At 46.8% G+C, this 13,573-nt stretch overlaps 1 protein-coding gene across 6 annotated transcripts in view; it reads left to right on the top strand.

Annotated features, from left to right (window-relative positions):
- Positions 1–13,573, top strand: part of NECAB2 (N-terminal EF-hand calcium binding protein 2) — an 88,920-nt gene that overhangs the window by 34,292 nt on the left and 41,055 nt on the right. For all 6 annotated transcript variants that reach the window (XM_080411145.1, XM_080411141.1, XM_080411142.1 and 3 more), the window contains one exon: positions 12,301–12,409. In XM_080411145.1, coding sequence (XP_080267271.1) covers positions 12,301–12,409 — 109 coding nt within the window. The remainder of the gene's footprint in view (positions 1–12,300; positions 12,410–13,573) is intronic.

Raw genomic sequence — 13,573 nt, forward strand, 5'->3', positions numbered from 1 at the left:
AAGACTTTTCTCCCTCATCTTAGATTTATGCAAGTTAAAAAGGGCTGGGCTGAACCGCAGAGCCCCAGAGCCAGTGGCCGGGATGCTGGGGCTGGGGGCTGAAAGGACCTGCCTGGGAGATGCTGAGGTGGAGAAGGGTCACAAGGGGCTTCAGAGCAAGAGTCTGGAGTTGGTACACAACTTTCCCTCTGCCTTTTGTGCCAATACTAATGGGTTTTGGCTGCTTTTGCAGTTAAATCCTGAGTGGAGCACAGTGAACGGGTGCTTTGGGGATGCTCTGCCTCAGCCTTTTGCAGTGCTGTGACCTACTTGTTAAACCAGTGCCCCTTTGGCACGGGGCGGGGGTAGGTTTTCGTTGTGCAGCTCAATGCTGCGGTGACTGTCATCCTTATTTTATTAGTCTTTTGTTTAAATTTATATTTCGTCTTCTGTACTTTATTCTCTACAGCATGGGGCATTGTGGAAAAACACAGCAATATATCTTGCCCTTCCCTTAAAACCAAAAAGCCTGATAAGAGTCCTGTGGGGTTTTTTTCCTAACCTACTTTTGAAACGAACAATTACAAAAAATAAACAGAAAAGATATTAATGCTACAGCTTTGTTAAAAGCTGGTTGCAGAAGTATGTGATTAAAGATGTGCTTGTTTAATTTGCTGGAGCAGAAAATTGTATTTAGGGTTTTTTTTCTTTGCAATCTTTTAGAGCAGATGCGCCTTCCCTGCAGGACTGCTCTCCTTCTGGGCTGCTCAGCTGGTTTGCTGAAGCAAACAGCTGAAAGAGTGTGGAAAAGATCTGCATTGTGTGCTTGAGGGATGTTAAATACCTCTGACAGGGCTGAGACACCCATCCTGCCCTGGACAAATAGCTGGAGACACTGAGCATAGGGATTACATTTTTTTTTTCTGAGAAAATAAATGAGAAATGCAGAAGTTTAGTAAGCTGGAGCATAAAATTAAGAGCAATTGTAATGGATTGAGCTGCTCTCTACGGGCAGCACTGGAGACCCGCAGGAGCATCCCACGAAGAAGGACCGCTCTGGCTCTCATTTATACCATGTCCCGAAGCAAAGATTACCCCAAAAAAGAAGGTTTTGGAGGAGTTTCAGCTGTTGGCAAAGGAGTTTCTCTAAGAGGGACCAGCAAACATGAGCAGTAATTTGGTTTAGAGCCTGAAACTTTTTTCAGTGGGAATTCTGAGAAAAAATACATTTGTGTTGCAAGAGATCAGCGTTGTAGGCTTCTGCCTGGGCTTCACGGTTCAGGGGATAAGACGAGAAAGTAAGTTATTAATTATGAGGGTTCTGATTTGCTATTCAAGGACCTATTCAGTCCTGGCACAAGGAGCTGGATGTCCTCTGCGCTGCAAATGATAATGCGGCAGGGTAACTTTTTCTGCCTTCTGAGAATGCAAATGAGGTATCTGCTTTTTGAGTTAGTTTAATTTGCTGCCTTCATCTCCGCGCAGCTTGTTAGCCGAATGGAAAACTGTTGATGCTGCCAACGCAATCTGGATATTGTTTCATGGGACCAGAGAAAACGATGAGTCTGTAGAGCTCTAATCTGTGGTAATTTGCTGCTAATTTGTCAACAGTCGACAGCTCCAGCCACGATGCCATTGCCTCCCCCTTAGTGGTGGTGGCAAAAGGTCATCTATAGCAGTGCTTTTCCTCTGCTGCGAGCACAGAATAATGCTTATTTTACAAGGGCAAAACAAATTCACAGTGTAACTGTTGCCGGTGCCAGAAAGCAGGTGAGGTTTGAGACTTGCCCGTGGCTTGGTGGCTTGTTCCTGACCAGGGGAGACCCCTCTGTCCCACAGGGACCAGATGCAGCCACTGCACTCCCTGGGCTTATTTGGGCTCTTGCACGAAACCCTTCAATTAGGCTGAAATGTAACTTCTGCTATTGCAGATCAGGAAATCAAACAAGATGTTCCAGTTGCATTCATTGCAATTTTTTTAATGGAGCACTCTGCTTCCCCAGGAAGGCCCAGAGCTGAAACGCTGCCCATAGCTCCTGCCCAGGCTGTCCCTGGGAGTAGACCAGCAGCAGCCCCCGTGGGGCAGCTCCCCGAGCAGCTGGACGCAGCACCGACTCTGCTGTTGCAGCCGGGCTGCATCCAGATTGAGCGTGGTGCTGCAAGCCCTGCCAAGCACAGCCTAAACCCCAGGGGGGTCCTCTCCCTGCCTTGTCCTGGCCACACCAGGACCATGCTTTTGGGATGCAACACCATGCATTTTCATAATTTTTTCCTCTTTTGCTCAAACACCTCTTTCTTTCCCTTTTTGGAAGCCAGTGCTGGGTATAATGAGCTGAAAAAAGTGCAAACCCTACCCCAGCCCTCTGAAATACTCATCTGCACTTTAGAGGAGAAAAAGCAAGTGAGAATGACTGGCTAATGAGGAGCAGAGGAGGATTAGGGCTGTTTGGTGCCTGTTTCTGAGAAATCTGGATTTAATAGGCTATTGCAGATCCAGGGTGTTCTGGAGCTGGTAGCGTTGGCCTCTGCTTCAGCTTGATTGAAACTATCCAATATATCATCCCAGATGCACCTTTTTTCTTTTCTTTTTTTTTTTTTTTTTTTTTTTTAATGTTTCTGCCCAAGTTTAATGATCAAGTTTGAAAACTTCTGTGCTGGCAGTCTGTCTGGAGCTGATGGTTCCCAAAGGTTTCAGCTAACGCATTCCCAGCTGGGGCACGGCGCAAAATCCCGTACGTTGCCTTTCTACATCTGCTTTCTGAGTTGTCCTCAAGCAGAAGCAGGGATGTTAGTTTGGTGGAGGAGGTCAGTATGATGCCAGTATCTTCCCTTCTTGCTCCTCAAGTGAAATCACACCCCAATTTGGACAATATCGTGGTTTTAGAAAAAGTGGCGATGTGCAGCCTTCCTCAGCAGGGTTGCTGTGGGTCTGCGACCCCACAGGGGGGCTCTGCTGTAGCCTGCTCTGCTGCAAGCACAGTTCCTGTGGTCCTCTTCCCTCCCTCATCCAAGAGCTGCCTGGTTTCCTGCTCTTTTGGGAGTGAGAGGGCCCTGTACAGCCTGCCATGTGTTTTAGGAACATGTGAGACGTTACTGTCAACAAGCAATGGTGTTTCCCCACGTGATTTGAATGAAGGTGAAGAACCTGCTACCTAAAATGTTCTTCCTCCTCTCTTTCCTGTTCACCCTGGACATGCATCTGCTGCCACTTTCCAATGAGGCTGAGAGCTGGGTGAGCAAATCTGGATTTGCTGCTGGTCTCAATGCACAGAGCTGTGGGGCTCCTTGTCTTTTAGCTGTTCCCTAAACCCGTGGGATACATAGTGCATCCGACAGCTGCCCCAGAGCTGCTGTGCCCCCGCTGTGGCTGCTCCAGCTATTCCCTGGGCGTATAAATTGTGCTCTCCTGGTCTGGCTGGGTGCAGGAGGGAGCTGTAATTTTCAGCAAAATTAAGCTTTTGGCTGCCCTCCCGAAGGTGGAAATGGAGTGACCTGATGAGCTTCAGAAGTGCTATTTTGACTTGTCCCTGCAAAGGAACCCAGGGTTCCCTCTACTGTGGAGGGTAGCAGGAGGTCAGGCACCGGTGTACGTGTGTCATCTGTCCTCAGCCACCCTGGAGACAAGGGACTCTGCAATATGTTACCCGTGGTAGCTTCTCAGAGGCGTTTTGTTCAGATAAAGTGAAGGTAACGTGGAGTTCAGGAAGGCATGAGCTCCCTTAGGCCCCATCTCGTTGTTGCAGGAGACTTGAAGGAGAACACGCTGAGTGCTGCTGTGTTTTTTCTTCTCTGCCCATCACCCCGAGCTTTCTGCCTTCCAGCAGAGCCAGTGTGATGCATCTGGAGAGGACCATGACATGGCAGCAATAAGAGCTTTGCAGCAGCCTGAAAACATACGTAGCTTTTGATAAGCGTGGGGGAGAATTGCAAAAAAGTCTCCCAAAGAAACCCGCTCCTCTGCTTTGATGGTGATGGAGCTCAGTTCCAGATTTAAATCTCTCTCTGATTCCCAGGCCACCTCTATTGTGCATACAAAGAAATACTTAACCTTGAAGGGAATTATGTATAGCACTGTGGTTTGCTGCTGCACAGAAGTTAACTCTTCCTTGCATAGGAAATGGCAGCTATACTATTTAATATTTCAATGGGCATCCAAATAAATACTGGGGTTTTGTCCCAGTATTTATTTTTGTGTATTTCTCATGGTTTGCTATACTTCCTGCGCAGAATCATTGTTTTTAGGGCACTGTAGGGTGCAGGTTCTGTTCTCTTTTAGCGAGGTCTCCTTGGGAGAATTTTGCCTTAAATAGAAGGAGGAAGTTTTGAAGTCAGGATTTACAGCTTTGGGATTGCTGGAGCACAGGTTGGTCTTGTGTTAATGACAAGCTGTGCTGTCTCTGTGTTTTATTTCCCTTTTAGATCAAACACTTAGAGAGGCTGTCAGTAGCTCATGTGCTTTGACTGCGGGTTCTGTAGCAAAGGGCTTGCTGGGGTTTTTGAAATGCAGCATTTCAGGAAGGTGAGTGAAGAAGAAGATCTGCAACAAGGCAGTAGAGACAAGAAACAAATTTTTGGGATCAAATGGTAGGGATCAAAAGTTAATGACACTGCAGCCTCTTCTCTACATAAAATTTCCTCTAAACCAGAAAACTTAGTTTTGTATGACTGTATCTGCAATGTCATTGCGTGTAACGCCCGAAGAGTTCCACAAGAAAAAGAAGGTGGGAAGTGGGGAGGGAAGGTGCTGAAGGCATTTCAGTGGAGAAGGAAGACAATGTTTGGGACAACAGGGAAAGATGGGGCTCAGTAACGGAGGAGGGAGCAAGGCAGGTGTTTGAATGTGGAGAATCAAAGCCTTTGGGAGAAAGAGCGGGGCTGTTTGGGTCAGGAGGTGCAGGCTTCCCAGGAACGTGCTGCTCGTGCTTGTGTAACCCGCAGGGGAAACGGTCTGAACGGGCAAATAAATCAAAGGTGCTAAAAAGCTATGGTTGTTTAAAGTCAGCCAGCCATTTAATAGCACCCAATGTAAAGGAGGCAGGCTGAGGCCAATAAGATGAAAAATAACTGGGAGGCAGTGGCAGCTGTATGTCTGGAGCTAAGCTGGCTCTGCTGATGGCTGCAACAGCTTGGAAACGGAGATCTCCAGAGCAGGGAGAGGGAAGAAAGCAGGGAGAAGGTGTGTCCCCAGTCTCTTAATATTTCTTTATTTATTATATGCAATATATTCCCGGTATCGAGTCCTGGGTGCTGCCTTGTGCTACCACTCTGACTAGTGAATACCCGTGACGCGCATCCATCTGGGCTGCCTCCCATTCGGCTCCTCTCGGCTGCCCAGGCTGGAGCTCAAGGGCAGGCATCGAGAGTGCAGGTATAGCCTCCTAACATGAGCTGTTTGTCAGGAGGTCACTTTTTGCAAGCCACAGCTTCTTTTCCTGAATGTTTTCCTGCTAGTCTGCCCCGAGCTAGACCAACGCGTTAATGTACAAAGTGTCCCGGGGGCCCGATCACCGTTGGTTTTCATGAATTATTACAGAGCAGCAACACGTGGAGGGGGCTGACTTGGTATTTTCCTTGTGCTGCTACAGATCTGAAGCAAATGTATGGCAATCAGCCCTTGACATTTGTTTTCTTTTTAAATTGCAAGAAAAGAGCTCTAATTAGCGAGAGAAAAATGTTCCCTCCTCCTCTTTTCTGTAGGAAAAAGGTGGATCGAGAAAACTTTGGGGACTAGTGGCACCTCTGAATCCTTTTCAAAATATTTGGGTATTTTTTGTTACAGCCTCTATTAAGCAGCAATTGCATTGAACCTGGCCAGGATATTTGCACCCTGGGGAAGTTTTCTCCCAACATTTTATTTATAAGGGACTAGGAATTTCTTTGGAATGCATTTCTAAATAGCTGTGATAAAACATCCAGAGTCAATATATTAGGTGAGTGTGGAAAAAACCAACATTTAAATCAGCTCATTACAGCAGGGTGAGCATTATCTGGGAAACTGAAAAAAAAATAGTGTCTTCAAAAAGACAGTGGGAGAAAATGTGCTACATCACTCCTGCATGTCTCCCTGCCTACCGGCCTACAGCTGATATCTATCTATAGCTGCTATGAAAAATTATTTCAAAATTACTTCTAATTCTAGGATGACAAAAGGCTTGATTTGATGATAAAAGCCTAGCAGGTTGGGGAAAAATCTGGCATGTTAAATGGACATTGCTGGATGGTGGGAATGAGTTGCAAGTTTCTGACTACAGGGGAAATCCCCAACTTTTCCCCAGGCCAAGTCCCACGGGGAAGATTGCCAGCATCGTCTGCTTGGTACATGCAGTATTACCCATCACCCTGGACAAGAACCAGGCTGTAAGTCCTTTCTCAATGTCTTATGCTGACTGATGCGGTCATTTTGAAATGAAAGTGCTTTCTCCCCATTTTTAATGAAAATGAAGAAGTTAACCCTGGCACAAAAATGACCCTTGGTCCTGCTCTATCAGTGTCTGGGAAGGATCTTGCATGTGCATCCGTTCCAGCTGTACTACAAAACCACATCATCCACTGCAAAGCAGAAAGGAAAAGACCAAAATGGGCCAAATATTTTGTTTGATGAACTCTATGCTTTGATACAGGGAGATGTACATTCAAATTACCAAAGAAGAGCTGATCTTTATTACTGGGGTGAATGGCTTGGGGGAATATTGCCTGGCTTCTTAAGAGATGTTCTGTCATTTGCTGTGTGCAACTTACAGCTCTGCGCGGCCTCATCTGAGCACAGGAAGGAAAGATGTCCTGGAAAGATAAAAATCCCAAAAGTTTGTATTAACACTAGGCAAAAAGGCGAAGGCGATGCTGACAGTGGACCTGCACGTGGCATGTGCCTCTGGGTTGTAGGGCACGTGCGGAGCCTGCCCAGGAGCGAGGGAGCTGCAGGGGGGTCACCGGCAGGAGATGGGAGACACCACCCCGAAACTGCGTTATTGGCAAGAAGACAAAGGAGGGGATCTTGCCCAGTACACAGAAGAGCATTTATCAGGTGTTTTCCAACGAGTTCAGCAAGCAAAATCCCAGCTCCTGAAGTTCAATCCCTGGCTTTGTCTGTATGGGAAACTGTCATCTTCTGTGCCGGCCTTTGCGTTTCTGTGCCAGCATCAGCCAGTCGGTCCCATCAGCAATCCCAGTTGGCATTAAGAAACGCACAGGAGCGTTTTAAAGAGAGATTATTATCTGTGACAGAAACATTGATCTGTCTCTCAGGTTATCCATGTGGATTGCCCGGAGTGGTGCCAACCCTGGTGAAAATGTCTGGGCTAGGCATTAGTTAACTTTAAAAAAAAAAAAAAAAGGTGATTTTGGAGTAATTCTGTAAATTCCTTTCACTATAAAATGACTATAATTGTAGTAATTTCATTTTTCTCGGTGTGCTCCATGTCATCAGCAAAGACATGTGCAGGGGCTCCATGCCAGCGGCGATGGCACCATCCCTGTGAGATGCCACCAGAACGCGGGCTGTGCTTCTCACGCAGAGCTCCTGTGGCTTCGCAGCTTCAGCCGAAGCTGGGGGTGAATCACCAGGCCTGCGCCCAGCTAAGCCCAATTGCCCCCGAAATAACGCTGATACTGGAGTCAAAGTGGGAGGATGGGTCTCATCTGCCTGCCATGTGCGGGTGCCTTCAGGAGCGGGCTGGGGGCTACGGTGACTGCACCCCCACTTTGGCCACTGTGAAGGTCCGTCACCCAGCAGGTCTATGGACCTGGAGGTAATTTTTCCTAACAGCTCAGGACTGAAAGTTCAAGCCCATATCCAGCTTAATTGAAATGAATAAAGCCGCTCCCGCTGACTTCCCAGGGGCTGGATGAGGGGTCCAGGGTAGCAGGCACTCCGTGTTCTCGCTGGCTCATGTATCGGCACACACCCGCCCCAAAGAAAGAAGAAAAACATCCAGTTGTCATTTTTACTCAGAGGGCCACGATAAAATCCAATTTGCTTACCCGTAGCTCTGTTGGCGCTTGCCCACTAAGTGAGGCTTGAAGCGTTTTAGAGCTCATAGAGTAATAAAAATAAGTAATGAAAAATATTCATAATATAGCTAGGAAATATATGAGCAGTCTCAACCTGAGGTAATTGGAAATGGATTTAGCAGACTCAGGCTCAGAACAGTGACCTTATTTTGTAGATGCTTTAAGCTATTTGTATTGCTGAGTGAATTTCCAAGAACGCAGCCATCAGATTTCCTATATTTTGGATGATTTATGATCTTAGTTTGCTTTTTCCCCTGGCTGTGTTAGCGAGTGAGAACAGTCTGATTGTGTGAGGCAGGAGGCATAAAAGCCGCCTCTGGACTCCTCAGATTTTCATGATGGCAAATGGAGCAATAATACAATCCCAGTTGGGGCTTTCTGGTCTTCTCTGTTATATCCTTCTCTCTTTAGTTAGTTTTAACTTTGATAACTCTGTTTGGCTGGTAATTTGCTTTGGTCTTTGCCTGTGATGGAATTATTTTTAAAAATGAGAATAAAATGAAGATAGCTTTTTCAGGAAGAAATGGTGGTGGGATGGCTGAGACCTGATTATCTCTTTTCTCAGCCCATCAGCGCCGATGTAGGCGATTCCTAGTTGGTGGCATTGGTCCTCGCTGCCAGCTTCGGTGTTGACTTCAAGTACTGGGTTTAATTGGGAGAGTGGGTGAGTAGGTGGAAGTAGGTTGCCTGCCTTTAACGTGGCCATCCAGATGAAGAAGTCACCAAGGTTTCTCTAGATCTTAAAAGTGATGGAAGCTCTATTTTGTTTAGTGAGATTTGGTGAGGAATCTCCATTTTTCTATTATCTTTCCTATTAGAAGTAGCTACCTAGGGTTGAAGTGCCCCCCAGACAAGCTGCTACGGGGAAGGGCGTGGGTGAAGTCGAACCATCCGATTGATGCTGCCACTCCGGTATGATGACTGCCAGTTCATTTGGAGAACTCATATCTCTCAAGCCCAGGAGCTTGCAGCAAAAAGCAGGTTTCTGGAAGCCTTATCCGTTATTTGGCAAGTGCAGACACTTCTGCTTTCGGAAAAAGCTTGCTTTCCTGTGACTTTGCTGATAAGGCTGCTCCTGGAGCACAGCATCTCCATCAGCCCTTATCGCAGCACCCACTGGCAGGTTGACCTGGTGTCGGTTGTGGTCAATTCTCCTCGGCCAGGATTTTCTTACCAGTTTAATTTTAACTGCCAAATCCCAGCCCGGTCTGCTTCCTCTTATCGCCCGAGTTCCCCAAAGGCTTCCTTGCCTGCCGGGCTCCAGCAAGCCGTGGCTTTCAGGCTGTTTCACAATTATAGATATGCAGCTCAAGGATTATCTCGTTACTCTGGAAGGCTTTTGCTTTGTGTGTTTGCAGACAAGTATTCCAGCTTGTATTAAATAATGATCAGCTTTAAGCTGCCTGGTACTTTGTGGTGGTGTTTGTTGGGGGTTGAAAGTCTCGAGCATTGTTTACAAGTAAAATTCAGACTTTAATTCAAATTCCTGCCAGGGGCCAACTAGTTCTGTGGGGCTTCCAAACAGCAAAAATGAAATAAAATTTCCTGTCACCTCCTCGTTCTCTAGATCCTTTGCTCATCCTCTATTATGTTGGGCTGTTAAGTGCCAGCAAAAATTGGGGGCATGTTGGTTTTCAGCCATCTGACTTGTCACGGTGGTTAGTTCCTGCCTCCCTGGTCTCACCTGCAGCTCCTGAGGCTGCGACACCGAGGTCAGAGCAGCATTTGGCGGGGGGCTGAAACACCGATGTGTCAGAGCCCACGGTGAAAATGTGGCTGGCATGCATTACTCCAAAGAAATCAAGCAAGGCTAAAATGAAAGAGACAGGTTCTAAGATATAAACTAAGTAGAGGGAAAAGATATCTTTTCTCCTTAAACTTAGAAACACTTTTGTGCCTTTCAGAGGTGAGAAAACTGTAAATTCAGATTAAAGGACTCTTCTGAAAAAAAAATCACTTCATTTTACAGTTTCTCTTCCCTAGTGAGTTGATTTATGTGACTTTCCTGGGAATTTAATTCTGCCTGCCTTCTATGTGGAAGGACAGTTTCGAGGTGAACAAGTGCTGATTTAAGGTTTACAGGGAAAGTGTACTGTGTATAAAGAACTGTTCGGCCCTCATGGGATAGAAATGCCATTATCCTTTTGATCTTGATGCTTGCAGACATATATTCATTGCCAGTCAGGATGAGAAGAAACCAAACCTTGATCTTGGCTTGGATACTTAGTAAACATGAGTGCTGGGGGGTAGCTTCTCATCCAGTTGTGCAACGTGCAGAAGTGGAGATGGATGGGGTGAATGGGGCTTTTGCTCCGGGCACAGTCTTTTTTATCTGCTTCAGCAAAAGAGTGTCACCACCGGGTTAGCCTCCAGGTGACACTGGTGGGATGCTTCCAGCAAAAGTTAGGGGTGCTTTAGTTTTCTTTAGTTTCAGAAACAGAGAGCAGGTCTGGGACCCATCCTTTGAGCTGTGCATTGGTATTCTGCACCCTGCCTGCTGCAAAGAGCTCACGTTTGGGGGAAGGAACGCAGGAAAACAATATAGCAGCTGGGCGCATTGTGGTGCTCTGGAAACGATACCCTTTTCACCCGGTGTTGCTGCAGATTTTGTTCTCCTGCTGTGTTCCTTTTGTAATTGCCAATTAAATAGGCATCTTAGACCCCGTTTATCACTGGTCTAAATTCGTCTGTGTCAGGGAAGAGAAACTGGGCTAGCATTTGGCAATGCGGGCATGTTTTAGGAACAGCAGACTGATTTAGTTTGGGGAAGAAATATTGATGTGCACGTGGTAAGTTGGCTAATTTTTGCTCTAGCATCATTTCCTGAAAGAGAAGCAACAGGGTTCATAATTGATTTGATTAAATAATAAATGGTACATTCTCCTACTGCAAAGTAGGCAGCCTTTCCAGTCTATGAATCTTCTGTGGGTACAAATGGAAAGGCTCTAAATAATACGTGATCTGGGGTAGTTATTCCCCCCTAGGCACTGCTGCACACCAGAGCAGTGTCAGTGGCTCAAACGTGAAACTAGAGGTAAATTAATTTCTTTAAAGTTTCGTTTGTCTCCCTCCTGTTACTTTATTGCTGAACTTCACAGGAGCTTTCTCCAGACTTTCTCGCTTCCAGCTGTGGTTTTAAAGATGTGCTGTACCTGTCCACAGCGCACAAAGGCTCCAGATTTAGCAGCTGAGTGTGAGCCTTTGTCACATCACCAGCAAAAGTTGCAAAGGAGTCCTGATATCCCCTTGTGTATTGATTTCATAATTCTTTTCTTTCTGGGTCATTTGAGTAGGCTATAATAATGCCACTATTAAAATAATACTGGGGCCAATATATAAAGTAACATGCAAAGTGTAGGGCCAGATTTTCCAACCTGCATGTTGTTTTTCCATCCACAAGCTGAGTCCAGAGGCACTTCCCAGTAGGCACTGACTATCTGCAGGGCTTCTTGGTGCAGTTGGAGGTAAGGCTGCTGAAGTGCCAGTGAACTTCTGGCCAGAGCTGGTATCAAAATAAATGTTTAAGGATGAGCTTGGAGCTTACCGCTGAAATGATAACAAGTTCCACTCTAGGTGCCCAGGAGAACATAATTAAACCTCTGTCTTGTGACTCCTTCGTAGGCTGGTGGGTTTGCCAGAAGGCAGGCAGCAAGCTGTAGCCCGTATGGCCAGGCAGATGGATTTTGTGCGTCATCAGGTCCCTTCAGAAGTAAAAGCACAACATTAAGGTGACACAGCCCCTGTATGTTTAAACAGTTGGCAACTGAAGCAAGATGTATCATGTTATGCTTGATAGCTGCTGTTTTGCGTTTCTGTCCAGAGCTGGGCGATGCACTGCGTTGGAGAAGACGTTGGATAGAGATGGCAAAAGATAGTGCTGGGTCTGTTGTTAATTCCAGCCCTGGGTCTTTTCCTATCTGTTATATGTCCATTAATGAGCATCCTCCCTCATTTGAACATAGGGTAGACAAAACGGTCCATAATTTCTTAATGTAATTCAGTTTTAGGATGAAGCTTGCAGGCTTTTCTGCTTTAGGCTTGAGTCGTGCTTTGGGTTAATAGCCCAGCTGGTCACTAATGGCCAGTGCATCCATACCCAGGAGCAACATGCCTTCACCTGGCTCCAGTGCTTCCAGAGCTGCCCGGTCCCACCCTGTGGCCAGTGAGATCTTCACTGGTTGAGGGCCAGTTCTGCAGAAGCACTTGGAGATAATGTTGGTCGGATTCTTGAAATCTGAATATAACTCTCGATTTTCAGTCTTGCCCCTCACCTTGCCAGTTCCCTAACGGCAGCTGTGTTGCTGTTTGCAGATGATGGGAAGCTGTCCCTGGAGGAGTTCCAGGCCTTTTTTTCCGATGGGACGCTCAATGAAGAAGAACTTGAGAAGCTCTTTCATACCATTGACTCGGACAACACCAAGTAAGTTCCCCATGCTGACGCCTGTTTCACAGAGTCTTTGAATCGTGGCATTAGTGTGCAGCAGCCGTGCTGCTCTGGAGAGCTGACCTCTGCAGGAGCCCCAGAGGTGCAACTTGCTTTGCAAAACTTTGCAGAATCTCCATTTTTGCTTGGTTCGTATCTCGTCATGATGGCCGCTATGACTTCTTTTGCATTGGTGGTTTTTTTTCTAGGCCATTTGCTTTAATGCAACCTGATCTTCATGGCATCTGAAATGATACTTAATTTTACCCATGAGGGCATTTAAATGGCTCTTCAGCTTTTCCACTTTGTCTAAACGGTTTGCTGTGCTGTAAAAGGCAACTGTGTGAAGCTCTGTAAATGTAGTTCTACCCAGTTATTTTCACCGCAACAAACGAGAATGATTTACGGTCTTTTTGTGATGTCTCTGTATCCCTTCACTTGGACCATGCCTGCTTCGCCTCCCATTCAAAATATCCCCCGGAAAGCAGTGATTGCTCTAGCACAGAACAGAAACAAGCCCCCTTCTCTTCAAAGGGAAGTTCAGCTGCACAGGGGCCAGCCCAAGCCCTGCAGCCACTGCTGTAGGTGCTTTGCCTCTGCTCCGAGCCCGGCAGCCTGATGTGGCTGTGCTTCTGTCCGCACACAGCCGGGGCAAGGGGACGGACCCGCGAGCAGTGCTGCATGCTCTGTGTCACCGCTGCAACAGAAGCGGGGGGAAATGATGGCAGAGGAGGGCTCCAGGCGTGCTTTGGTTTGACATTACATCAAAGCTGAAGTTAAATACAGCACCTGACTGCTCTTGCTAAGATTCAAGCTTTTGCAGGCTGTGTCAAGCCATCAAATTAAAGTGACAATCTCGTTAACAGCTGATGTTTCCTTCCCCTCTGTCTGCCTTTCCCATCTCTCCCTCTGTTCCCCCTCTGCCCACCTTTGCCTTTGGTGGAGGCTGAGGTGTTTGTGAGCCCGTCAAGTGCCTGGCACTGGCAGTGTTTGACATAGGCACAAAGCTGCGGGGTCCAGGGGACCCCAGTGGGATCCCGCCTGCCAGCAGGTAGTGATGGTGCTGGGCACTGGCACAAAGGACACAGCCCACTGGTGGGTTTTCTCTTTCCAAGAGGACTCCATCTTCAAAAGCCTGAGTAGTTTAGGCTGTTTGGAAAT

Source organism: Falco punctatus (genome assembly GCF_963210335.1).
Source record: "Falco punctatus genome assembly, chromosome: 14".
NCBI classification, from domain to species: Eukaryota; Metazoa; Chordata; class Aves; order Falconiformes; family Falconidae; genus Falco; species Falco punctatus.